This window comes from Phragmites australis, chromosome 14 (assembly GCF_958298935.1).
Source record: "Phragmites australis chromosome 14, lpPhrAust1.1, whole genome shotgun sequence".
In the NCBI taxonomy this organism is placed as follows: domain Eukaryota; kingdom Viridiplantae; phylum Streptophyta; class Magnoliopsida; order Poales; family Poaceae; genus Phragmites; species Phragmites australis.
The window spans coordinates 17,957,631-17,985,404 of record NC_084934.1 but is presented as its reverse complement, the minus strand read 5'-3'; the positions used below and the strand labels follow the sequence as shown (position 1 = coordinate 17,985,404).

Below are 27,774 nucleotides of genomic sequence, written 5' to 3'. Positions count from 1 at the left end.
TAGTAGTAATGCATCCAAGGAAACATAAACAACAAGGAACGAGTTCACTGGTGGTCTAATTGTCGTGCACATGCTCTTGTCATTGGACTTTATATGATTTGAGGATTATTGGTGGTATTGATCGTATCCGAATGATCCATGGGCTCATCAATCCTTTCCTCTGTGACTCTCCAAACATCTAAGCCTCTAGCTTGCAAATAACAAGATATTAGAATTTTCTAACGCGGAAAATTTGTGCCATTAAAAAGTGGAGCACTATGGGAATCTATCCCAACCTCGGACGTCACAACTCTAGGATTTTAAGTCTATCAAGAACACAAGACCCTGATACAAATTGAAGGGAATCTAGGACATACTAAGAGGGGGTGAATTAGGATACTTAAAACTATTGGCTCCAAAGCTTTCACAAGATAAGCCTATCACAATTTCTATCTAAATGTGCTCTAGGTTTATCTAGTGTGTCTACTTCTACCGCTCATAAGGATTGCAAGGTAAATTGCAAGTATGTAAATGCGGAAATGTAAATGAGGTAGAGAGATAAACTCGGCACGAGGGATTTTTATTCCATGGTATCAGTGGCACACAAGCCACCCTAGTTCATGTTGGAGCTCCACAAAGGATATGCTCCCGATCGCCAAATCTTTTCCAGTCATGGCTATTGAGATACCAAGTCACCAAGATAAGGCCTCAAACACAATGAGCCACCAAATCACCAAGGCAAGGTCTCACCACTAACCTCTCTTCCGGTCACTTATACGCCGTCTTCACTTCGGAGCTTTAGTCACAAAGACAAGGGCCTCCGCATCCCCGCACAATTCTCTTGTTGCCACTTCATACCAAGTCGGAGGGTAAATAAGTTACCGGCGAGTCACAAAGACTCCAAGGCGTCGGCATACCTCTCGGTACACTTTTGGATCACTTCTTGATCCACACTCTAGGTTGCAGCACCTAGCAACTCTTCTCTCAGGCCTATAAGCACTAATCACTCACTAATAGTGTGATTAATTGCCTTGGATGAACACTTTATGCTCTTAGATGGCTTGGATGTCTTCTTAGGTGTACAAGGGTTTCTCTGTACTCCAGCACCTTCAAATGACTGAGTGAAGGGGTATAAATAGGCTCAACTCCGTGAACTAGTCGTTGCTCCAACGGTCACATTCTTTTTGTACTCACCGGATGATCCGGCGTGTGCAACATTACAAGCACCGGACTATCCGGTGTGTACTCTCTAAAAACTAGCTGTTGGAACTCTACTGTCATTTTTGTGAACTCTGGAGTATTTTTTATTGTAAACACCAGAACATCCGGTGTGCATACGGTGTCAACCAAGCCATTTTGCAACCTCTCTGGAAAATAGTCCGGTGAGTTCATTTTTGTGAACACCGGATCATCTGGTGAAGCATATAGACTTTGGTGCAATTTTTTTGTAAACACCAGACCATTTTTCTTTGTGAGCACCGGACTATCCGGTGTAGCACCAGACTATTTTTGTTATGAGCACCGGATCATCCGGTGAGGCAAATTTCAGCAGAACAACATTATGTATTTTGGACATAACTTTTTACTCCGAAATCCAATTTTGATGATTTTGGGCTCTATGGAAAGCTTTTGAAGTGCTCTACATGATTGTACAAAAATACATCCCATTTGATCATATCAAAAATTCATGAAACAAGTCCAATTCATTCATCTCTTTGTTCCGGTTTCAGTGACTTCTCTTTTGTTGTATCTATGAGACCTACTAAAGCATATACTTGACAAACATGTTAGTCTTATTGACTATGTTGTCATTAATCACCAAAATCACATACATGCCATAAGAGGGCGATGTTTGCTACATCTGCAATGTAAGTTGAGAATTTACATTGGATTTGAGTCTTTGTCTATACTCAAATACTTGGAACCAAATACAAGGATCTGCTTAAGGCAAGGTACATTGATTCAATCTTTAATGATGAGCTATTCCCAGCATTAGGGGGAGGAAAGGACCCTGTCTAATTGGAATGATAGGACGCACAAAAGAAGCTAAGATAGAGGTCCAAAGTGTAATTGATTTGCAAAATCTTACAAATGAGCTTCCAAATTCATTGACGGATCATAAGGGAGTAACACAGTTGCAATACCTATGGTATATGCACCCGAGATAGTTGAACCACCCCTGGTGAAGGGTTTAATCTCTAACTCTCCCTTCTTGCGTATGAAGAGGGGGAGACATCTGGCTCTAAGGATATCGTTCCACGGAAACGTCTGCTAAAGAGATGTAAGGAATAGGGGAAGAAACTTCGTTTAATTGATGGGTGTCCAGTGGATGTGCCACTCAATTCTAATACATGGAGAAACACACCTGATTTATGGGAATGCACAACCGTTGAAATCAAGGCAACAAAAACAATCAGGTTCAACCATACTGGGAAATGATGGTGAATTGATTTATTTGATCTATGTTGGATAAGGAGTTTAGTAGAAACTGCCTTGAAACCAAAGAAGTCTTTTATAGACAAATGTGTGCTAATAGCAGCTGCTTTGGCCATATGATTGCATTCCATATGGAATGTTCATATCCGAAACTAAAGACTATTGCAGAGTGCAAAAATCGCTCTGATTCAAATAAATGTAATGATGCAGTAAAGGTAGAACTCATATCACTAAATAAGAGGGAAGTCTTTGGACCTGTGGTCAAGACTCCTCGAGGTGTGATTCTTGTAGGACACAAGTGGGTGTTCATACACAAAAGGAATGAGCACAACCAAGTGGCGAAATATAAAGCGAGATTAGTAGCACAAGGGTTTGTACAGAGACCTGGTATCGATTATGAAGATACTTATTCTCTAATTATGGATTGTACTACCTTCTGTTAATTGAGAAGTTTGGCAACATAAATGAACTTGAATATTAAGCTCATCGATGTAGTGACCACATACTTATCTGAATCATTGGATTCTGAAATCTATATACTTAAAATCCCAAATATAAGCAAAAATGATTATCGCAACACATATAGTGTCAAGTTAGAGAGTTCACCATATAGACTCAAACAATCGGGTAGAATGTTGTACAATTGATTGAGTCAATTCCTTCAAGGGAAGGGATACATCAACAATAGTTTGTGCCCATGTGTATTTATTAAGAAATCCTTAGATGGATTTTGCATCATATTGGTGTATGTTGATGACTTAAACATAATTGGTATAAAGGAAGACATCATTGAAGATAGCTCATATTTCAAGACATAATTCAAGATAAAATATTTTGGTGATACCAAATTTTGTCTCAGATTATAAATAGAGATTTTGCCTGGTGGCATATTCCTACACCAATCCACCTACACATAAATTTTGGAGAGTTCTACTTCGACAAAGCTCATTCGACTGATATTCCCATGTCGAAAGGTCATTAGAAGTGGATAAGGATCCCTTCAAACCTAAGCAAGATGATGAGGAAGTATTAGGTCCTGAAACTCCATATTTGAGCGTTATTGGAGCACTCTTATACCTTACAAACAACACCAGGACTAGTATTTCTTTTGCAGTTAGTTGTTTGGAAAGATATAGTTCACAATCTACTAAGAGGCATTGAAACAGAGCTACAAAAGTCCTAATATACCTCAATAAGACAATTGATCCTGGTCTCTTTTATCCCAAAAGACAAGATATCATATTGTCAGGTTACTCGGATTCTGGCTATATGTCTTATCTCCATAATGCCAAATCACATAATGGATATGTGTTTCTCAGTGGTAGGACAACTATTTTGTGGATATCTATTAAGCAAACGCTTGTCTCCATGTCGACAAACCATTCAGAGATTATAGCTCTGTAGAAACCACAAAGGAATGTGTTTGTCTAAGAAGATTGGTACACCATATCTGAGAATCCAGTGGTGTAAAGGTGGATAAATCCTCAACCATCCTTTTATAAGGGTAATTCTACTTGCATTGCACATATGAAGAATAGCTATATCGAAAGTAACATGACAAAGCATATACTCTCTCTATATTTGTATCCTTTCGAACAACAAGAGGTAAAGGAAATAAAAATAGAAAAGATCAAGTAAGGTGAGAATCTTGCAAATCTTTTCACAAAATCATTACCTGTTCCACTGTTTGAGAAACATATTCAAGGTATTGGCATGAGGAGGCTTAGAGGCTTGCTTACCTCAGGGGGAAACTTCAGGTCTTCATCAAACTAATTTACTCAGAATGAATTTGAGTGTTGTACTCTATTTCCATTGGTTGATTTTTGTCCCACTGGGTTTTCTCAATGTAAGGTTTTTAATGAGGCAACACTTGCGACAATAAGGCACGCCAACTATGCACTCTTTTCTTCTTACCAATTTTCCCATTGGGTTTTTGCAAGTTGTTTTCAATAAGGCATGATCATGACATTAGATAAGTGTACAAGGGGAGTACTATAATATAGGCCCATATCATGGGACTATTAATGTGATCACTTACTCATAAACAAAGCTCATGAGGGCATGACCCATCAGACCAATTAGTGGTAGGAAGTTTAGTCCTTTGTTGCTCATCTATGTAAAATGAGTTTCTCCTCCCCAAATATAAGGAGAGATTCAATTCCTAAGTTGTACGCATAATCACCAATAAAGTAGAGCAATATACTACATCTTATGTCTTATGTGTGTTGTTCCTTTAAATTCTTATTTGATTATTGTGTGATGAGGTAATTATTAAAACAACTACTATACGATTCTTGTGTTGTCTAGCTAAGTGGTGTGGAGTCCATGTCAACATCAGCTGAAGTAGAAGTTGCTATGTTTGTCACTCAGATCTGAACCCATGCTCCTGCTTCTTAATTTGTCCTTCCAAAAGTGGGAAGTGGGTGTCCATACAGCCATTTGAGTCAAGCCATTCTCTGCAGCAGTACCCATAGTACTACTGGACAACTACTTCAATTTAGTGCAAAATGTACAGAAATTAATTGAAGATGAGGGAATATATATATATATATATATATATATATATATATATATATGTATATATATATATATCTTCTTTATAGCAAGAGATACTGCAAACTTGTTTATGTTTTTTTTTAGAAGAGAGATTGCTCAGTTTTTATTCAAAGCCAATAAGGAGTCTTATACAAGCATGATTACCAGAACCAAAACAAAACAGAATGCAAGGGATACCAGCTTACAGTTTTAGCAGAAATGTAACAAAACAACGAAACACAGAACATGATTACCAGAACCAAAACTATACGATTCTTGTGTTGTCTAGCTAAGTAGTGTGGAGTCCATGTCAACATCAGCTGAAGTAGAAGTTGCTATGTTTGTCACTCAGATCTGAACCCATGCTCCTGCTTCTTAATTTGTCCTTCCAAAAGTGGGAAGTGGGTGTCCATACAAACTTTTTTTCCCTCGCCATTTGAGTCAAGCCATTCTCTGCAGCAGTACCCATAGTACTACTGGACAACTACTTCAATTTAGTGCAAAATGTACAAAAAATAATTGAAGATGAGGAAATATATATATATATATATATATATATATATATTATTTTTGATAGCAAGAGATATTGCAAACTTGTTTATGTTTTTTTTATAAGAGAGATTACTCGGTTTTTATTGAAAGCCAACAAGGAGTCTTATACAAGCATGATTATCAGAACCAAAACAAAACAGAATGCTAGGGATACCGGCTTACAATTTTAGCAGAAATGGAACAAAACAACGAAACACAGAACAAAACAAAATGCTAGGGATACCATCTTACAATTTTAGCAGAAATGTCACAAAATAACGAAACACGAAACACGAAACAAAACAGAATGCTAGGATACCGGTTACAATTTTAGCTAAAATTGTAAGCCGGTATCCCTAGCATTTTGTTTTGGGATACCGGCTTACAATTTTAGCTAAAATTGTAAGCCGGTATCCCTAGCATTCTGTTTTGTTTTGGTTCTGGTAATCATGCTTGTATAAGACTCCTTGTTGGCTTTGTTACATTTCTGCCAAAAAGGAGTCTTATACAAGCATGATTTTTATTGAAAGCCAAAAAGGAGATTACTCGATTTTTATTGAAAGCCAACAAGGATTCTTATACAAGCATGATTACCAGAACCAGAGAACACTAGATCACCCATGAGCTAACCAGGAATAAACCTCAAGAGCAGCACTTCATGAAAAAACCTAAAGTTACACTATATCAGTAACAGGCACTGAACTGACAACAAAAGCAGTGATCCATTGCATTTTTTTTTTATCATCAATGCCTCCATGGTTGCCTTTTCATCAGTTTTGAGTATGACCTTCCACCTCTGCAAAATAAAATCCTAGAAAATAGAATATCAATTGGAGAAGCAGGGAATTTCTTTTCTATCACCATTTTATTCCGTGCCCTCCAAATGGCCCACGCTAAACCTGTAAAAAGAAACAAACCCAAATTATGTAATTTTTTAAAATTTAGTTTAAGCCAAGTAGCTAACAAATCACCCACAGAATGTGGGCTGATCCATCCAGCCAAAGCATTCGATCAGGCAACACCATGCAAAACGAGCTAAATGACATCTAAACAGAATATCATAAGGGGTTTCTAATTTTTCACAAGGACAACATTTCTCACTACCCTTCCAACCTCTCTTCTTCAAAGTAGCTGCTAATTGCAATTTATTGTTGGCAGCTTGCCATAGAAAAATCTTGATTTTGAGTGGCAATTTACTATCCCAAATCATTCCAGCACCCTTGATGATCATTCCTCCAAAAGTAAGAAATGTATACAAAGATCTGGTAGTGAATTTTCTAGATTTATCCAACATCCATAGCACTTCATCCTCCCTATCACTGGATGTATTTCCTGTAATTGCTCATAGAGTGTTTGCAACCTATCATTTTCTATGTTTAAAGTCCTCCTAAACTTTAAATTCTAGCTGGTATCAATGAGACAGTCCTCAAGCAGGACATCAGGATCCTCACATGGGTTATAAAGATCAAGATATTGAACTTTAACGGGAGTATTTCCCAGCCATACATCTTTCCAGAAAATAGTCTTATCCCCTTTATTAACCTTATACTAGGCACCCCATTGGCAAAGGTGTTTGATACTATGCAAGCTCTACCAAAACTGTGAGGTCCCTATCGAGGGTAATCCCTGACAATGATTCTGAGGTATGTTGGACAGTGGGTGCGTGATCTTTGTTCGGAATGCGTCTGTTGGATCTGGTTGTGTATGTTCAACTCAAGACACCAGGGTTTATCCAGGTTCAGACCCCCCTCAGGGTAATAGCCCTACATCTTGTGTATTCTTTTTCTTGTGGTCTAAGCCAGTTATAGTTGATGTTCTTGCCAAGCCCCCTTCTCTTTTTCTTTCTTCCCCTCCCCTTTTATAACAGAGGGAGAGAGGACTTACACATGAGTCAAGACATAGACCCAGGCCTAGCTAGAGCTTTCTACCTAGGCCCATCATTACTAAGAGTGGACGTATCCTATTTGCTCTACGGCGCCACAGAGCCTGTCTCATCGCTCCACCGCCTGCGTCATTCCGGTCGCCCGAACAATCCTATCCCATCCCCACACGCAGCTTGCGCACCTGTAAAAGACCTCCTGCCACACCCGCCAGGCCGTCCCGTAGCATTTAATGCTACGAGACGGGACACGGTAGCTTTGCGCCGGCCATGCTTTGGACAACCAGAAAGATGACCTAGGGAAGGAAATACTCAAGTGAAAAAGGCATTTATTGCGATTTAGACTGTTTGGACACATACCTACCCCGCGACCAGTGGAGACTAGTCGTGGGGTTTGCTCCTGTGACCTGGGGACTGGTCGCGGAGCTTGGTTAGAGAGCCTGGTTGCATGGTCGCAGGCTAGTCGCGCGGGGTGGCTACGATTCCGGACAAACGTGGCATGCAGCACCTACTGATATCTTACCGAAATGGGTCCGCCCGCGAGGGGACCCCACTATTCTTTACACCGATAGTCCCTCTTTTCTTGGATCTAAAAAATAGCCCGTCAGGCATATATTTGGCTCTCAAGATCTGGCACCATGCCTCATTACTACTGTTCACTAACTTCCAGATCTATTTTACTAGCAAACAATCATTTAATTTTATGGTATTTGCAATACCTAGTCCCCCATATTCTTTTGGCCTACAAACTGCTTCCCACTTCAGCATGTGGTATTTAAATTTGTCATGAGCTCCTTGCCAGAAGAAGTTAGCTCTTATAGAATCCAACTTGCCATGCACCCTGTTGGCAGATGATAAAAAATCATAGTGTACATTGGCAGACTGCTTAAACATGAATTGGTCAGAGTTAGCCTTCCCCAAAGACATGTTCTTCCCTTTCGAAGGAGATAACCTCTTATACATTTTCAAACTTAAAGGCTCAAAAACCCTAATCCCTAAATGTTGATCAGAGATAGGAATCCCAAGATAGTTCAGAGCCCCAATTTATAGTTCAACATGTTGGCAACCCTCTCTCTATCATCTTGATCAAAACCAAAGACAAAGACATCACTTTTATGAAAGTTGCTTTTAAGCCATGACAACCACTCAAAATGGTACAAAAAAAAACTTTAGATTGAGAATTGATTGATCCGTTCCATCAATCATCATAATAGTATCATTAGCATATTGGATATGAGACACCCCCCTTAGCATCAAATGGGTCAATACCCTAGTAATTAATCCCTTATTTATAGCCTTCTCTACCATTTCTCCCAGAACATCAGCCACCAAATTTAAAAGAATTGGAGATAATGGATCACCATGCCTTAAACCTTGGGAAGTTTCGAAGTATGAACTCCTTTGTCCATTTATGTTAATACACACCAGTCCACCCTAGACATATTGCATTACCCACTTGATCCAAGTATTAGGGAAGCCTTTCCTAATTAACACTTCAAGTAAGAAGTTCCATCAAACTTTGTCATATGCCTTTTCAAAATCTATCTTTAAGATGACACCTTTTGTTTTACTCTGTTTCAACTCTTGTAACACCGCATGCAAAACCACTACCCCCTCTAGAATATTCATCCCTTTGATGAATGCAATCTGTTGATGGTTGATCAGATGAGGAGCCATAGGGGTAATTCTGTCAGTTATCATCTTAGTAAAAAACTTATAATCCACATTTAATAAATAGATTGGCATGTATTGTTTGATAGAAGTTGCTTCCTTGACCTTAGGAAGCAAAGTGATAACACCATAGTTAAGCCTTTTCAAATCAAGAACCCCACTATGGAAATCTTCCACCATGTCCATGAGATCACCTTTAAGAAATCCCAAAAATGCCTAACAAAAGAGGCCCCAAACCCATTAGAGCCAAGTGCGGAATCAATTTCATGTTAAAAACCACCTGCTTAATTTCTTCTTCTAAGATCTCCTTGATCAAGGACTCCTTGTCCTGAAGAGACAATTGTTGATCATTATCCCAGAATCCCTCTTTAAGATTTATATGAGGCTCTCCATTAGATCCAAATAGGTTCTTGTAAAAAGCCACTACATGCTTTTCTAAATCAGGTTGTCAGTAACAATACCATTTTCAGTTTCCAAGGAAAAAAATCTGGTATTTCTTCCTTCTACCATTGGCCAATATATCTCATCCATGAGATATAATAGTTCCATTTCTTGCTCTAACTTATATCTAAACTCCCAATCAGTAGCACCAAGCCCGAGCTCATCGGTTTTCTTGTCTGGTTCTTCTAGTTTTATCTTAAATGATTACCTTTTCTTTTTGTTATCTCCAATCTAAGCCATATATCCAGAGAGTATATTTGACTTGGCATCCTTTGTATCCATGCACACCATTTTTGAGTAAGCTTGTCCTTAAAACCTTCCTGTAAGATCCACTGCTTTTCATAGAAGAAATATTTGATAGAAGATCCACTACTTATTGGTCCAGGTGAACTTGCCTCCCTTCCTCTTAAGCTCAATCAAGTGATTCTTATCAATGAAGCCATTAAACATGTCATCCAGCCTTGGATTGATGTGACTAGTGCTAATGTCCTCCTTGGACCTGATCAAATTGAAATCACCACCAAAGACTAAAGGCAGCGACTCCTTGTCACAAATATCCTAAAGTTCTTTAATGAATTCACTAGAGAAATCATGATCAGCAGGCCCATAGACTATAATCAAGTTCCATCTATGATTTGATACTCTATTTCTAATAGTGACCTTGATACAAACTCACCTACCCAATTATCTTCCACTTCCATAGCATCAACCTTGATGCCCATTAAAGTACCACCAAAGAGACCTCTAGAAGGTAACCAGAACCACAAAAAATTCATCTCACCAATCAATTGGGATAGTTCCTTGTTAGAAAAGTTAGATTTCATAGTTTCTTGAAACCCTATACCATCTAATTTCATAGTTTCAAAGGGAAACTCATTATCATTTCCATTCACCATATTCTTTTCAGTCATTTTTTGTAAGTAGTTTTTGTAATTCGCTTCAGCAATAGCTGCTCTAGCAATTTCTTCAGCTTTAAAAGCAGAGATAGTTCCCTCTAAATCTTCTACTTTGACATCTAAAGGATTCATAACAGAACTAATATGTTCTATAAGAGCATTGTTAAGAATACTAAAAGGATTAACTGAAGAAGACTAACCTTGAAGCTCCTTATCTTTTGCTTGCATTCTGGCCATGGCTTTCTCCTAGATTGGGGTTCCATCTCGAGGAACTCTTGTGCTAAATCTGATAGCAATTAATGGGTGATTCATTCTCCTCCCCATTGTCTTCTTTCCAATAGGGATGGACCAACCTTGGTCATTATCAGCATTTTCTTCCTCCTCTTCCTCTTGATTAAATTCATTTCCCAAAGAGCTAGTTTCCAGACCTTCTAGACCATCATCACAATCCCCCATGATTGGATGAGAGTCCTGGACCTCACCGCAATTAATGATGTGAATCTCAGCTTCAAAAATCAAAGTAGAATGCCCCTCGCCTAGAGAAACCTTCTCAGTATTAGCCCATATAGATGGCCAATGGGAAGCATTCATGAGATATGGCCCTTCAAGATTATGGACTAAAATCTTGCAAACGGGGATCTGGAGTTGATGACCTATTTCTTTCCCATTAGTTGTCTCATCTACTGGGAGCGCAGAGATATCCTAGTTACCCATTTCCTTCTTAGGTTCATTACCATTAAATTTCCCAAATGGTTCTTTTTGAGCATCCTCAGCATCAATCTCACCTTTGGCAAAATACACAATCATATTCCCATCCTTGGGATCAAAATATGTTAAAGGATTTGCTATTTCATAATGCACTTTATCTTCCTCTACCACAAGGCATTGGCACTTACTGGTTTTAGATGTATCACCCTCTTTCCTGATTTCTTCATGCTTTTCCTCCTTGTCTCCTTTGTAACCTCTTTTAGGGTTATTATCACTAGAAGAAAAGTCATCAATATAAGTGTCTTGATCATCATCATTCTGGTCCTTAGGGTCGAGGGCCATCCTTTTTCCTTTTCCCCACAAAACTTTCCACTGCTAAGGTAATATCTTTACCCTCTTTATTAAAGAAAATATCAATTGCAATCCTAATCTTATAAGGCTCTTTGCAGTTCACCTTAACTCTAACAGGATCAGCCCTCAAGAGACTTAGTTCATCCACCACTACTGGTTCAGCCACCAAGGTAGTGGTCTCCTTGACCAGTTCCTCTCCGTTGGCATAATCACGAATGCCATATATCCTAATCCAAATAGTCTAAAGGAGATTTGTGATTGTTGGATCAACATTCCTCTTAGAAATGTTAACTACCAAAGCATGTAAGGCTAGTTGCACTATGGATAGCCTGAAAAGGTTTCTAGGGACTCCTTATTAGGGAAAACCACATATTATTCATTTCTATCAAGCATCCTGATATTCCACTTCCATTTGAGATTAATCAAGTTTCTAAGTTCAGTTTCTAGTTTAGCTTCACTTGCATCACCCTTAAACACAGAAATTACCTTAGTGGTTAAAAATGATTTGGTCTTTGCTTCAGGAATACTAATGCTATAAAAACCCTGATCAGGAATACTAAACCAAAACATCTTAAGTTGTTTGTCCTTAACTGCTAAAGACCCACATTCTGCAGCCATATGACCAACTTTTTTACACTTGTAGCAAATAGGTTCATTGGTGCAGTCTAATTGATGATGATCTTCCTGTTGACATCTAAAGCATTTGATAACTTCAGAAGGTTTAGGTTTATGAACTTTACCTCAATAAATTTCCCGAGTTACATCAGGCTGCTCCTTCATGGGATCTTCCTTTCTCTAGAACCTTGAACCGCCTTGTGCTTCCAGATTAAGATTCCTACCACCCAACATCCTTGAGAGTGAGTGTTCCTTTGATCTTTGATGTGCATTCCACCCCCCTGGGTAGATACAACTCTTGAATCTTGATGTGTAATCCGGTGACCAACTTGGTCCCTCTGCTGATGTGCATTTCTGCCTTGAGAATGGAACCCTCTTCTCTCATGTTAGGTATCCATACCTCTTTGGAGCTTCTGATGAAGATCCTGCTCACGATTGAAGTCCCCACTAAGAGGATCATCTTCTTACATCAATGCTTCTTCTTCAGATCTCCTTTTGCCCCACCCCTAACCATGTCCTTGCTCCGACCGGTTGGCCATCTTCTCACCACTCAAAGCTTGAGCAAATGAGCAGAGAAGATGTGGAGGAGGGCCAATTCGATGCACCTTGTGCGTAGTCGCACCGAACCATCGGATTTCACTCTTTCTTGCTAGGAACCCTAACCCAAGCAGCGCACTTGCCTTTGACACCCACACCCACACCCACGGTTCTGGTAGCAGTCGAGTGGAATGAGAGAATATAATTGTGTGTGATTGGGCCGTGGGTCTACAATTGGACAAAGCCTGGCCAATCTGAATACTACCCTGATGGCCCAAAAACATATCCTTCTCCAACTCTCTAAAACATTCACGATGTCTCATCTCCCTCTCTGGTAACCTCACCGGAATCCTCACTGGGGACCTCGCTAGAATCGGATGTGACAACAGAATTAAATCCTTGTCACCACTCTCTGAGAGAATTTTTGCCATGAATCTCACCCTCGAATTAGGGATTTGCTCAATTGCTCACTCCAATTCATCTGCAGCTTTCCCTAGATCATTGACCTCTGCCTCCCATGGCGATGGTACAAACAAACTATTTTGGATCTCTAAGGCTCTTATACTCCTCTCCATAGAACCCATTGAGGTTCTGGTGACGACAGAGGAGGATTGTTTAGGGCATGAAGGATTTTGTGTTCCATACGCCTAAAAGCTTCCTTGCGTTTATCTACAAACCCTAGACTTGCTCCTATAATGGAATCAGAAGCACTCCTCTTCACTGTTGTATCATCACATACCTCAGATCTTACCTGAAACAAAGATGATGAGACGCGCTTGCTTTCACAATCACCAGAATTGCCATCTACGCCGGTGACCCATGACAGTTGACCTCCCCATGAGACGCATAACTCATCGCTAGCAGAGCTCCCGAGGCCATCGTGAGCCGCCGAGCACGAGCTCCCACCTCCTCGTCTTGAGTACCTCCCCTCGAAACCGATGGGGGCGTCGATGATGAGGGTCCATGACCTCATGGTGTTGCTTGCGGAGTCCGCATTCTATCCCATTTGCGCTGAAGAGTGAACTAATTTGCTCAACTCTAATCCTAGCTCTTGCTTCAAACAGGTTCGATGTATGGCATAGCTTGGTCGGAGGGAGGCAACACCAAGACCTGCAAATGGCAGCAATGCAGGATAAATAATATCGGCAGGAGAACTAGCATCTCAAACACGACTAGATCGGGAGGGGTTCTGTGCTGGAGACAGATCGACAAGCGTTAGGGAGGAGGTGACCACGCTGGGCAAGACCGCACACTCCCAGCAAAGCTGGAAGCGCCAGATCAACCACCCTAATGCCCTCCTCGTGTTGCTCGAGCACCCAGAACACCCACGAGGAGGTGGCGACATGTCACGAGAAGCGTCAGTCGACAAGGAGAAGCTGCTTCCTAGCAAGATATGGCGGCAGCACGTTCAAGTAGTAGGAGGACACGATAGCCACGATGCTCGTGGAGAAGGGGGCGCGCCGCTTGCCACAAACTTGTTTATGTTACAACTTACAAGTGCTCCAGCGAGGCCTAAGCACGACATGAAGGCACGACGACCCGCATCGTGCTGGATTGGCACAGGCGTGACACCGGAGCATGGTGGCGAGCCGGGGCAGTGAGGGGAGAGTGCGGGAGATGGCGAAGTCAAGCGCGAATGACGCATAGCTGCGACGCACGAGTCTGGCGGTGTTAGGCGTGCGCGAAGCTGCAGTGAGCCAGCGCGATGAATACGACGGTGTCAAGCCAACCAGCGCAATGCTAGGGGAAAATAGTAGAAGGATGAGCACAATTGGGGGATCTCGTTTGAGTGAGCCTGGAGCAGTGGGCCTGACCAGAACTCGCTAACGGCGAGCATGGTAGTGCGGTCGAATTTCGGTCTCCATGGAGGACTAGGCCAGCGTTGGGCCAACACCGAGCTAGCATGGGCAGAGGCATGCTATAGGTGAGGGAGACTCACCACAGGCTCAGTTTGATGGAGCAGCTAAGGAGGCAGCGGCTGGTCAAGAAAATCGGTGAAGGGCGGAGGGTGGACCAAACTTGGGAAAGATGGCCACACGAGCTCAAATCCAACGAGGAGACTGCGAATCCACCCAGGAAAGTGAAGGAGGGGGCGGTGATGTCCTTCCTTGCTCCTGAGCACTCAGCCTCCACGGACGTAGACGGCGGCGACCGGATTTGGTGGTGTTGTGTTTCGGTAGCGACTGTTGTTGTGCTCTACTGTGCACTACGCAGTGTGCTCCTCTGTTGCAGTTTGGCTTGGGAGAGAAGTGTGGAGGGGAGAGCGCAGATGAGAGGGAGGGAGGAGTAAAGGTAGTGGTGCCTTGGTGTTGCCATGCAGAAGATTGGATTTGCCAGTGCTAGCTTGGCCTCCATGGCTCCTCATGCTGTGATTGTTTGGTGGGCTAAGCTTATCTACACATATGTCGTGTGGCCACTGTGCCTTGGGCCTTTTTTGTGCTGGGCCGGCCTAGGCATGACCTATTTTTCGTGCTAGATCGGGCCACTCATCGTGTCTTATATTAAGATCCGGCCCAACCCATGAATCATGCCGGGCTGGCCTGACACATCTGTGCTCATGTCGTGCTGTGCTTGGGATGGGTCATGCCATATCGTGTTTGGGTCGGCCCAAGTCCCAGCTCTAGTATTGACACATGTAAATACCGGTGTTGATGAAAGCTAGTAACTTGCAAAAAAAAATGAGCAAGGGGCAGCCCCACTCCATTTTCCATGGAAAAACAGAAGTATATGATTAATTAGGAAATTGCAATTAAGTTAGGTCATTTTTCAACATCCAAACAGGAGCATTGAAACACGCAAGATTGAGTGACAAATTTCAGCAATGATAAGTAAGGATGACCGGGAAAAAAAGAAACACAATAGTAATCATTACAAAAGGACACTAAATAAATAGAGATCATAGAGCAAGAAAGGAAGACAGAAAAGAAAGTATACAAGCAAGGAAGCAAACAAGGAACAAGGAGAAGAAAACAAAACTATGGTGGTGGGCACACAGAAGGAAGGGTCAAGGTAGGAAGGTGATGGGAATAAAAAAAAAGTGATGGAAATAATACCACTATCTAAGAGAGCTCATCCATCAGTCTTTTCTACTCACCTGTCCCTATTAACCCATCTTTTTTTCCAACGTGTATTAACCTAACCTTGATTATCCCCAGCTGCTAAATCTCCTTCACACGCTCCCTTCTCCTCTCTTTCCAGTTAATCTCCAGGAAAGAAACCGCCAACGTCCAACACGGCATTAGCAGCAGCAGCGACCGCACCCCACAAGAAGAACCACAGCCAAACCACCATGCATGTGTTCCTCGCAGCATAGGTAGTCCAGTCATTGCTTGCCTCTAAAGTAGTTGTTCTTTCCATTCTAGATATAGGGAAACCAACCCCACTCTCTCTCTCTTTCTGCTGGTGCTATAGGTTGTTGCACGTTTTGCTCCCCTCCTTTTCTTTTCAGTTTCCTACCCAGCCATGGCTTGGAGCTTTCAGCTGCGTGCGGCCAGTTGTCCTCTCTCGTCGTAGCAAGCAGGATATTTCATCTCCGTCTCTCTCATCCCTTGAAATCGAGAGAGAGACCGCCAAGGTCTGAAGCTGCTGACTGTTGAAGGATAGCAAGGCTCCTGACTCAGCCTCAAGGTTTGAAATAACCCATCCTTCTCTGGTTTACTTTGCCTTCTGAATTTCCAAAGCTATACCCGTCTTTCTTGGTGCTCCTCCATGGTTTTGTTTTCGTTTTTATTTGCTTCCCTGTTTCTCCTTTCTTCCCCAAGATTTTCTCTTCGGTGAGATCCTAAGTAATTTTGTTCGTGAATTTGGTGATAATCTGTGGACCCAAAACTTTTGATTCCCCTTTCTTTCGTGTAATGCATGAGAGAAGGGATCCCAGGTTCAGGGATATACCACTAAAACAGTTTGGGAATTACTATGTGGGTTGCAAATTTTGCATCTTACACGCTAGGTGTATGTGCTTTCTTTTCTACAAGGCTGTCCTTGATTTTTCTTAAATTCTAGTACATGCTGTCTGAAATGTCCAAACCGAAAGAAAGTCTGAAGGTAAATGTGGAAGGCAAGTCCAAATTTCTTGAGAAAGACCCAGTTTTTCCTTCAGCCTAAATCTGCTCTCTGATTGGCTGATACACCTATGCTAGTTTAGCAATTAATTATCTATTTAATGAAGTCGCTGAATTTCCGTAGGCAGAGCTACAAATAAAAATAAATATGGTGTTTATGGATTGATTTTTAATTATCTGGTGATGGGTGGAAGCAACATCATGGACCATGCATTTCACTTACCTCAATGTTGACACCCCGCATCCCATAGTTCCATCACCTGCCTACCAACCAACCTTTCTTCAGGGAAGGAGTTGGAAGAATGGTCCATGCTGCCCATCTCATACGCTGTTGATTGAAGAACAAATTCAGTTCCGCTTTCCGGACGTTAGACTTATGCTGCTTCATTTATGCCTTCAAATCTCCTTTCCCTGTTAAGGTTGCGTCTTCTGCGCAAACAAGTGGTATCAGTGCAATAAATAAACATCATATTCATACTAAACCTATGCATCCTGTTACAGAATGAAGTTTCAGTTAGGTTGCGATATTTTGTCGATAATTGTAGTCCTTTGTGGTCACAGTGGCAGTCGTTATCAGAAAAGAGGCCAGTGGCCTCTCCCTTTCCCTGCGCTCAGAATCTCACCTGACCTGCAAAATGTAGGTGATGGTTACACCTTACATCAGCAAATAACGTTGACGCATGCCATTATCTGGACTGGATTTAAAACGTGTTCTTAGCTCTAAGTTTTGGTTGCTGTCTATTTGTGCATAAACAAATGTCATCATCCTGGTTGCATTGCATTGAAAATGTACACCTGATGTGTTAATGATTGTTAAATAATGTGTATGTGCAGGATAGTTCAATATAGACAACAAGTGTTTACAAATTGCAATAAACTATCCTTCAGAAAAGGCTGTTCAAATGTTTAATCTAAATCAGAAGTGGAAGAACGAAAATTCCTATCTACTACCACATGTGAATACAATAATCTGCACAAATAAAACATATTTTGCCTTTTATACTTTTATGCTTCAAAGAACGTGTATCCGACTACCAATATTTGATTCCATGGGACCAAGAAAGAAAAATACTTGCGGGCATCACCAGTATTTTTTTTTTCCAACCACCTATTGATACAACTTTCTACAACGTTAACATATTCTTCTTTTTTCCACTCTTGGTACAACCGAAATAGTTGTCGAACTGGTAGTTACAATGCTAGCTGTTGCTGTAGTTTCTGATACCAAAGTTTTCTCAACACATGTTTTTGTTCATGTTTCAGAAGAAGGTGAATCTGTTCGGTGGTAGAAGATCAAGTGATAGGCCATGATGAGCAATCTTAGGCTTGGTGTTGAGGTCCTCAGTGCTCATGACCTCCTCCCGAAAGAGCAGGGCACAGCCAATGCTTTTGTCGAGGTCGAATTTGACGACCAGAAGTTCCGTACAGCCATCAAAGACAGGGACCTCAACCCTGTCTGGAACGAGCAGTTCTACTTCAACATATCTGATCCATCCTGCCTCCCAGAGCTACACCTTGAGGCCTATGTGTACCATGCGAACCGCGCCAGCAATTCCAAGGCTTGCCTTGGCAAGGTTCGCATCTCGGGCACATCCTTTGTCAGCCAACCTGATGCCTCAGCCCTGCACTACCCCCTGGAGAAGCGCACAATCTTATCACGTGCACGTGGTGAGCTTGGGCTAAGAGTATTCCTTACAGATGACCCATCAGTAAGGGTGTCTGCACCAGGTCAGGAATTCAATATGTTGAGCACGCCTACCACCGCACAAGAGCAGGCAGCAGTGAACTCCATTCCAAATCCTTTCCAAGAGACCAGACCAAACCCAGTGAGACAATTCCAGCACTTGCCAAGAGAACAGCACCGTCCGGAATCAATGACTGCGCAACCATACTACTCTGAAGGTTCATATGGAGAGCCGCAACAGAGAAGCTTTTCTGCAGTTGGGAATAAAACTGGAGCCCCTCAGCCTCGGGTAGCAAGGATGTACGCTCCAGGTCCACAACAGCCTATAGACTTTCAGCTGAAGGAGACAAGCCCAATGCTTGGTGGAGGACGTGTTATTGGCGGCCGGGTGATCCCTGGTGAAAAGGCTGGAGCATACGACCTTGTTGAGAAGATGCAGTACCTCTTTGTGCGTGTGGTCAAGGCCCATGACCTGCCCAACATGGACATCACCGGGAGTCTTGACCCTTATGTGGAGGTGCACCTTGGAAACTACAAAATGAAAACAAAGCACTTCGAGAAGAATCAGAGGCCTGAGTGGGACGAGGTGTTTGCATTCCCTAAGGAAGTCCTGCAGTCAACTACACTCGAAGTTGTTGTGAAAGACAAGGATGTCCTTCGGGATGACTATGTTGGTCGGGTGATGCTCGACCTGAATGAGGTGCCTCTAAGGGTCCCTCCTGACAGCCCATTGGCGCCGGAGTGGTATCGTCTTGTGGGAAAGGATGGCATGAGGGACAGAGGAGAGCTGATGCTTGCAGTCTGGTATGGAACTCAAGCGGATGAATGCTTCCCAAGTGCCATCCATGCGGGATCAACCCCAGTTGATTCCCATCTTCACAATTATATCCGTGGGAAGGTCTACCCTACACAAAGAATGTGGTACGTGAGGGTCAATGTAATCGAGGCACAGGATATAATCCCAATGGAGAACCGTATACCTGATGTGTTTGTAAAAGTGAGGCTGGGCCACCAATTGTTGAAGACAAGGCAAGCTCGCTCACCAACCAAAAACTTTACGTGGAATGAGGAGATGATGTTTGTCGCAGCAGAGCCTTTTGATGATGACTTGATCATATCAATAGAAGACCGTGTTGCACATAACAAAGATGAAGTGATTGGTGAAGCTATCATACCACTCACAAAGCTTCAAAGGCGGGCTGATCACAAGCCAGTACGGCCAGCGTGGTTCGATCTCAGAAGACCAGGGCTGATTGATGTGAACCAGCTAAAGGAAGATAAATTCTATGCAAAGGTACACCTTCGTGTTTGCCTTGAAGGCGGGTATCATGTGCTTGATGAGTCCACACAATATTGCAGCGATCTCCGGCCAACAATGAAGCAGCTTTGGAAACCACCAATCGGGTTGCTTGAAGTTGGCATTCTAGGTGCAAATGGTCTAAATCCAACAAAAACCAGAAACGACCGGGGGTCATGCGATGCATATTGTGTTGCCAAATATGGGCAGAAATGGGTGCGGACACGCACAATTGTTGATAGCTTGAGCCCTCGATTCAATGAGCAGTATACATGGGATGTCTTTGATCATGGAACAGTACTCACCATTGGTCTGTTTGACAACTGCCACATAAGTGGAGATAGCAACCATAATTCTCCCGGCCATATGGATAAACCCATTGGGAAAGTGCGAATTCGTCTTTCAACGCTTGAGACCGGGCGGGTGTACACACACACATATCCATTGCTTATCCTCCACCCATCAGGAGTTAAAAAGATGGGTGAACTTCACCTTGCCATCCGGTTCTCAGCCACATCCCTGATCAATGTGCTCTTTACATACTCTCGGCCCCTCTTTCCCAAGATGCATTATGTGCAGCCTCTGTCAATAGTCCAGCAGGAAATGCTCCGCCACCAGGCTGTCCAGCTGGTTGCACAGCGACTGGGGCGCATGGAGCCACCAGTTCACAGGGAAGTTGTTGAGTTCATGTCAGATGCCCGCTCTCACCTATGGAGCATGCGACGGAGCAAAGCTAACTTCTTCCGTCTTATGCAAGTCTTTTCTGGAGTCATTGCTGCAGGGAAGTGGTTCGGCGATGTTTGCCAGTGGAAAAACCCAGTCACCACCGTCTTGGTACATGTGCTCTTTGTCATGCTTGTGTTCTATCCAGACCTTATCCTGCCAACGATCTTCCTCTACATGTTCTTGATAGGGTTGTGGAATTACCGGTTCCGGCCGCGCTTCCCACCACACATGAACACAAGAATATCTTATGCTGATGTTGCCCATCCAGATGAGCTTGATGAGGAATTTGATACATTCCCAACCACAAAGAGCCCAGATCTCATTAGGATGAGGTACGACAGGTTACGGCATGTTGCTGGGAGGATACAGACAGTGGTCGGGGATATCGCCACTCAGGGAGAGAGACTGCAATCGCTGCTGAGCTGGAGGGACCCAAGGGCAACAGCTATGTTCCTATTACTTTGCTTGATCACTGCGATTATACTATATGTGACACCATTCCAAGTGATTGCACTCTGCCTTGGGTTCTTCTGGATGAGGCACCCTCGGTTTCGCCACAAGGTGCCTGCAGCACTGGTAAACTTCTTCAGGAGGCTACCTGCAAAGACAGATTCTTTGCTGTAAAGTTCTTCGGATATCACATATCAGCCAGTGATGTCTAATGTACCACTTTGTATCTGTTTTTTGTGGCCCATATATTGTTATATAATAGCATTAAGTGAGATCATATGTAATTGCTGCTTATGTGACAGAACAAAATAAGTCAATTTCGTCAGACAATTTTCCTGCTTTTAGATGTTAAGAAGATACTCAAACTTCAGTATAGCATGAAATGTTTATAAGATGTCTGCATCAACAAGAGTTTCTCCAAGTGAGTCAAATTTGTCATGCTGAAAGACTACTGAGGCCTTGTTTGTTTGAGCTTCTGCTTTTGAGCTTTTCTGAAAAGTTATGCTTTTGGTTTGTCTGAAAAACTGCTTTTAGAAATAGGTTGTTGGCTTCTATAATAAATTTTTGGTTTCTCAGCACATAGCTTCTCAGAGAAGCACATCTCAGCGAGCTTCTCAGCTTTAGTTCATTTTCCTCAGAAACGCCAGAAGCCACTTCTCCAGAACCTCGTTTGTTCTGGCTTCTGACTTCTGGCTTCTGCCAGTAGCAGAAGCAGTTTCAGAAGCAGCAAACAAACACAGCCTGAATTTGAGTTTTAGGAATGTTGTACTATTAAGAGGGATATTTTTGTAGTTTTGGTAGTATCTCAGTGCTCAAACTATTTTGTGAAAACCAATTTTTGAGAGACACCATCACTCACGAACATCGGGAAAATAGGGCAAAGTTGTCTGGCTTCGGTGTCTCCGGGTTGGTCCGGAAATTCTAGACTCTGTTAGGTGTTCCGGAGTCTCCGAGTGAGACTCCGTAAAGAGCTCTTGGTTTGGCTTTAATTCTGAGCCCAGAGTCTCCGGGATAGCCCGAGTACTCCGGATTGTGCAAATGTTCCGGAGCCTCCAAGTGAGACTTCGAGAAGAGCTCTCGGTTTGGCTTTAATTTTAAGCCTGGAGTCTCCGAGTTAGTCTGAATACTCTGGATGCTGTTAAGTCCCAGAGTCTCCAAGTGAGACTCCGAGAAAGGCTTTCAGTTAGCCAAGGTTTTTAGCTGGAGTCTCCGAGTTGGTCCAAAGTCACTGAGTCCTGATGCTTTCGGATCTTCCAGGCATCCTCCGAACAAGTGTTCTAGCCGGTTTTTCTCAAAGTGTTACCCAGAGATTTCGGGTCAATGTAACGGCTAGTTCTGACAGGTTAGGTGTGTGGTTTTCTGTGCTACCCAGAGACTCCGGGTTAACCTGGATACTGCGAGTCTGTCTGAATAGCACAGTAACAGCTAGTTTTGGGGGGAAGAGTATAAATACCTCTTCACCCCCTCTCATTTAATGCTTTGCTGAACCACCAGTGCATACACACTCTCTAGAGCATTCAATAGCCCTCCCAAACCCCTCTAGTGCCCAATCTTTGCTAAGATTTGTGAGTTTGGTTTGGGGAGTGAGATTTGGAGCAAGAGAGCAATAAGAAAATCTTTGAGCATTTTGAGTTCTTGCCAAGCTGCGATTTGCAATCTTTTTCTCTTGAAGCTTTGTGTTTCTAGACGGCAAGAGGTCACCCGTAGAGCACCCAATCGTTGCGGAGTGCCACGGGGAGTTTGTATCACCCACGAATTGAGTAAGAACCCTAGCTCGATCTTTGTGGTCGCTTGGGTGAGGATAGGGTTGAAAAAGACCTGGCTCTTTGTGAGCTCGTCAACGGAGACGTAGGCACTTCTTTGTGAGGTGGCCGTACTTCGGAATCAAATCGTGTCTCCATTTAATTTCTTGCAAGGTATTCATTCAAATTGTTATTTGAGGATTTGCCTCAATATTGTTGCTTGCGAGTATTTGAGATCATGATTATTGTTGAGAAGAACATATCCATCTTAGAGATACAGTGGTAGCTCGTAGACTCTAGTAGATTCTGTTAAACTTACTTTGATTTCGAGTTCCTGTATAGTTCAGATAATCCGGGTGAACTTGGATACTTCGGAACCCAGAGTATCTGGATTGAGCCGGAGTCTCCGGCATTGTTTAATCCGCTGCTGAGTTTTAAATTTCAGAAACGACTATTCACCCCCCTTTAGTCAACATCAAAGACTTTCAATTGGTATCAGAACCTAACCTCCTACAAGGCTTAACCGCTTGGAGGAATTAAAGATGTCGGCATCCAGAGAGAAAAGCTCGAGAAGTCCTAAAGATGAAATCTCGGGTGGTGGTTCGAGAAGATAAATGGATTCGGGAGATGCTTCCACAGCCAGTGGCTCCAAAGAAAGAAAGGGAGTTGAAATTAATTTTGATTATAGCAAATTAAATTCTCCTTCTAACAACTTTATCTCCGTGCCTTCCAAGTGTACTCCATTTTTTGATGGTACTCACTACGCCGTTTGGAGGCACAAGATGAAGATGCATTTAATATCGCTCCATCCGAGCATTTGGAAAATTGTGTGTGTAGGTCTTGATTTTCCGGCCAAAGATATGGAGTTTACACCCGAATAAGAACAAGCCATACATAGAAATGCCCAAACAACAAGTGTCCTACTTAGTGCTTTAAGCACCGAAGAGTTCAACAAAGTGGATGGGCTTGAGGAGGCTAAATCAATTTGGGGGTACACTTCAAGTGTCTCATGAAGGTACAACTAGTGTGGGGGAATCCAAGATTGAATTACTTGAAGGAAAATTGGGAAGGTTTGTCATGGAGGATGATGATACTCCACAAGCCATGTATGATCGGATGATGGTGCTTATGAACAAGATAGGAGGACTTGGTAGTGAAGAACTCGATGACCATAAGGTTATGAGGAGGTTACTTAGAGCATTCGCTCCAAGAAATCCAACTTTGGTCACCCTCATCCGGGAAATGAGAGATTACAAAAGGCTCACCTCAGGTGATGTTATTGGGAGAATACTTGCTCATGAGCTCATGGAAGAAGAAGCAAATGAGGTGAAGAACTTGTCCAAACAAAGTTCCACTTCTAAGAACAAAGAAATAGCTTTCAAGGCAAGCAAGAGCAAACAAGTTGAAGAGTCTTGTTCAAGTGAAGATGAAAGCTCCAATGATGAAGAAATAGCTTTTTTTTAGGAAATTCAAGAAATTTATGAGGAAGGGAGGATATAGAAAATATAAAAGAGACATGCCCAAAAGAAGAACTTCCAAAAGGGCGTGCTATGAGTGTGGTGAAGTTGGCCATTTCATAGCGGATTGTCCTAACAAGAAGAAGGGCAAAGACAAAGAAGAAAAGAAGGGCAAGCCATTCAAGAAGGACAAGAGCAAGGCATACAAGAAGAAATATTCCGATCACGCTCATATTGGCGAGGAGTGGGACTCAAACTCTGACTCCAACTCCGATGATGAAGGAATCGCCACCATCGTCATTAGAGCCCCTACACCAACAAAATCACTATTTGGTGAAATGAGCGACGACGACACCCCCACATGCTTCATGGCAAAAGGACGAAAGGTAAAATCACATCCTAAGCCTCTAGTTAGTGATAGTGATAGTGATAGTTGTGATGAAAGCATGTTTAAAGGTCTTAGTAAAAATGATATATCCAAATTGAAAGAACTTATGGAAATAATAGAGGGTCAAGAAGATTTGCTCATCCTTAAAAAGAAGAGAAACCTTAAACTCAAGGAACTTCTTGCTAAAGAAAGAGAGAAAGTTGAGAAATTGACCAAAGAGCTAAATTTGGCCAATAGCTCAATTGCTAGTTTTGAGAATAATAATTCTATGGTTCAAGAAAAATTGTCAAGTTTAGATGAGAGTCATAAAACTCTTTAAGCACAAATTAATATCCTTAAAAATAGCTCATCCCACTCTAATGATGCAACCTTGCTCTCTAGTGTTTCCATAAGCAATGGCTCTCTAGTGTTTCCATAAGCAATGGTTGTTCTCGGTGCTATAATATAGATATAAATGCTTATGCTACTAACATTGAATCCTTGCAAGCTTTACAAAAAGAGAATGAGAGGCTAAATGCCTTGGTCAAGTATGGATGCATTAAAACCTATAAATCAAAGGATGCACTATACAAGACCATTGAGACCAAAGACAACAAGCTAAAGAGAGGTCTCGGATTTGACACGCATACAAGCAAAACAAATGAGCATGTTGTGATGAAGGGCAAGGAGTGCCTAAAATTCATGAAAGGAAGCAAGCAAGCTGATCACACCTCTCAAGTGAAGCAACAAAAGGCTTATGCGCCTCAATCCTCTTTTTATGCTTCTTACATGCTCAAGAGGAACCATCGTGGTAAAGTGGTTGCTCTATATATTGGTGCCCGGACAAAAGATAGAATTATGAAAAAGAGTGTGTGGGTAACAAAAATTCTTATAACTAACATGAAAGGATCCAAACAAATTTGGGTACCTAAAGCAAAAGCTTAAAATTTGTTTTGTAGGCATACTCCTCCGGTGGATCAAGTTGAGTGATCGATAGTGGATGCACAAATCATATGACCAGAGAGAAGAGTATGTTCTCATCTTTTGAAGAAAATGGAGGATCACATGAAAACATCATTTTTGGTGATGATGGAAAAGGAGAGGTAATGGGTCTAGGTAAAATTGCTATCTCAAATGATCATTCTATCTCTAATATTTTGTTAGTTAAACCACTTAGTTACAATTTGTTATCCGTGTCACAATTATGTGAGATGTGTTATAATTGTCTTTTTACTAATGAGGGTGTGGCCGTCTCTAGAAGGGATGACGCCTCAATAGCTTTCACTGGTAAGTTGAAGGGTAAACTTTATCTTGTTGATTTTTCAACGGATGAAATGAGGCCTAAAACTTGCTTGATTGCTAAGTCTAGCATGGGTTAGCTTAGCCCATGTTGGCATGAGGAATTGTTCTAAACTCCTAAAGGTGGAGCACATCCTAGGACTAACAAATATTTCTTTTGAGAAAGATAGGATTTGCAGTGCTTGTCAAGCAGGAAAACAAATTGGAGCTCCTCACCCCACCAAAAATATGATGACGACAAAAAGGCCTTTGAAACTCCTTCACATGGATCTATTTGGACCAATTGCCTACATAAGCATTGGTAGTAACAAATATGGCTTAGTAATTATTGATGATTATTCTTGTTTCACTTGGGTATTCTTTTTACATGACAAAAGAGAAACACAAGCCATATTCAAGAAGTTTGTGAGGAGAGCTCAAAATGAATTCGATGTGAAGAGTAAGAGAGTGAGAAGTGACAATGGAAGTGAATTTAAGAACACTCAAATTGAAGAATTTCTCGATGAAGAAGAAATAAAGCATGAGTTCTCAGCACTCTACTCCCCTCAACAAAATGGGATTGTTGAGAGGAAGAATATGACTCTTATAGAGTCGGCAAGAACCATGCTTGATGAATACAAGATATCAGATCAATTTTGAGCGGAGGCCATCAACACCGCTTGCCATGCAATCAACCGATTGTATCTCCACAAGATCTTGAAGAAGACCGCCTACGAACTCCTAACTAGTAACAAACCAAAATTCTACTTTAGAGTTTTTGATAGCAAATGTTTTATTATTAATAAGAAGGCAAAATGTTCTAAATTTGCTCCTAAAGTAGATGAAGGTTTTATGCTTGGTTATGGATCAAATGTCTACGCCTATCGTGTTTTCAACAAAAACCTCCGGCTGTGTTGAAATTGCACGGGACGTGACATTTGATGAATCTAACGGCCCCTAAGTGGAGCAAGTTGATCCTAATATTTTAGGTGATGAAGAAATTCTAAGTGAAGCAATTAAAAAGATGGCAATTGGAGAAATCAAGCCTAAAGAATCACAAGAGAAACATATGGCCAATAATGACCCAAGTTAACCATCCTCATCAATTCAAGTAGAGCCATCGACATCAACTCCTATGCAAGATCAAAATTAAGAATAAGATCAAGATCAAGCTCATGATGATTTCAACAAGTTTTTTGATGATGAAGGAGAAGACATTCAACCCCAGTCTCAAGTGCCATACCCAAGAGTTCATCAAAGCATCCAAAGAGATTACCACGTGGATAACATACTTAGTGATATACAAAAGGGGGTAACCACTTGGTCTAGAATTGCAATTTTTTGTGAATATTACTCTTTTGTTTCCTCTTTGAAACCATTGAAGGTGGAAGACGCACTTGGAGATCTGGATTGGATGATGGCTATACAAGAAGAATTGAACAATTTCAAGAGAAATGAAGTTTGGACATTGGTGGAAAGACCAAACCAAAACATAATTGACACTAAATGGGTCTTCCGCAACAAACAAGATGAAAACGGGATCGTGACAAGAAACAAAGCAAGGTTGGTTGCTCAAGGCTTCACGCAAATAGATGGTTTGGTTTTTGGTGAGACTTATGCTCCCGTAGCTAGGCTTGAATCAATTTGTATATTACTGGCCTATGCTACTCACCATGATTTCAAGCTATATCAAATGTACGTGAAGAGCGCTTTCCTAAATGGACCAATATCAGAATTGGTGTACGTAGAGCAACCTCCCGAATTTGAAGATCCCAAATGTCCTCATTATGTGTATAAACTCCATAAGGCGCTCTATGGGCTTAAGCAAGCACCTAGAGCATGGTATGAATAGCTTAGGGATTTTCTCATTAAGAAAGGCTTTGAAATAGGCAAAGTCAATTCTACCCTTTTCACTAAAAATGTCGATAATGATTTATTTGTTTGCCAAATATATGTCGATGACATTATATTTTGTTCTACTAAAAAGATGTTTTGCGAAGAGTTTAGTAGCATTATGACCAAGAGGTTCGAAATGTCAATGATGGGTGAATTAAAGTTCTTCCTAGGATTTCAAATAAAAAAACTCAAGGAAGGAACTTTTATTTGTCAAATAAAGTATATCAAGGATATGCT

The 27,774-nt window shown here is 41.8% G+C and overlaps 1 protein-coding gene and 1 long non-coding RNA gene across 2 annotated transcripts; one reads left to right on the top strand and one right to left on the bottom strand.

Moving 5' to 3' along the window:
- Positions 1 to 6,018: 6,018 nt before the first annotated feature.
- Positions 6,019 to 17,640, bottom strand: LOC133891512 (uncharacterized). The gene is made up of 2 exons (XR_009904235.1): positions 16,864 to 17,640; positions 6,019 to 6,380 (listed from the first exon to the last, which is right to left on the bottom strand). It is a non-coding gene; the product is annotated as an uncharacterized LOC133891512 (long non-coding RNA).
- LOC133891511 (FT-interacting protein 3-like) lies at positions 15,721 to 21,187 on the top strand. The gene is made up of 2 exons (XM_062332240.1): positions 15,721 to 16,206; positions 17,904 to 21,187. Exon 2 carries the CDS (start codon positions 17,948 to 17,950, stop codon positions 20,969 to 20,971), a length of 3,024 nt encoding a protein of 1,007 aa, XP_062188224.1. The 5' UTR covers positions 15,721 to 16,206; positions 17,904 to 17,947; the 3' UTR covers positions 20,972 to 21,187.
- The last annotated feature ends 6,587 nt before the right edge of the window (positions 21,188 to 27,774 follow it).

Bases quoted from the DNA above. Each gene is read 5' to 3' on its own strand.
- LOC133891511 (XM_062332240.1), top strand. From the start codon at position 17,948: ATGATGAGCAATCTTAGGCTTGGTGTTGAGGTCCTCAGTGCTCATGAC.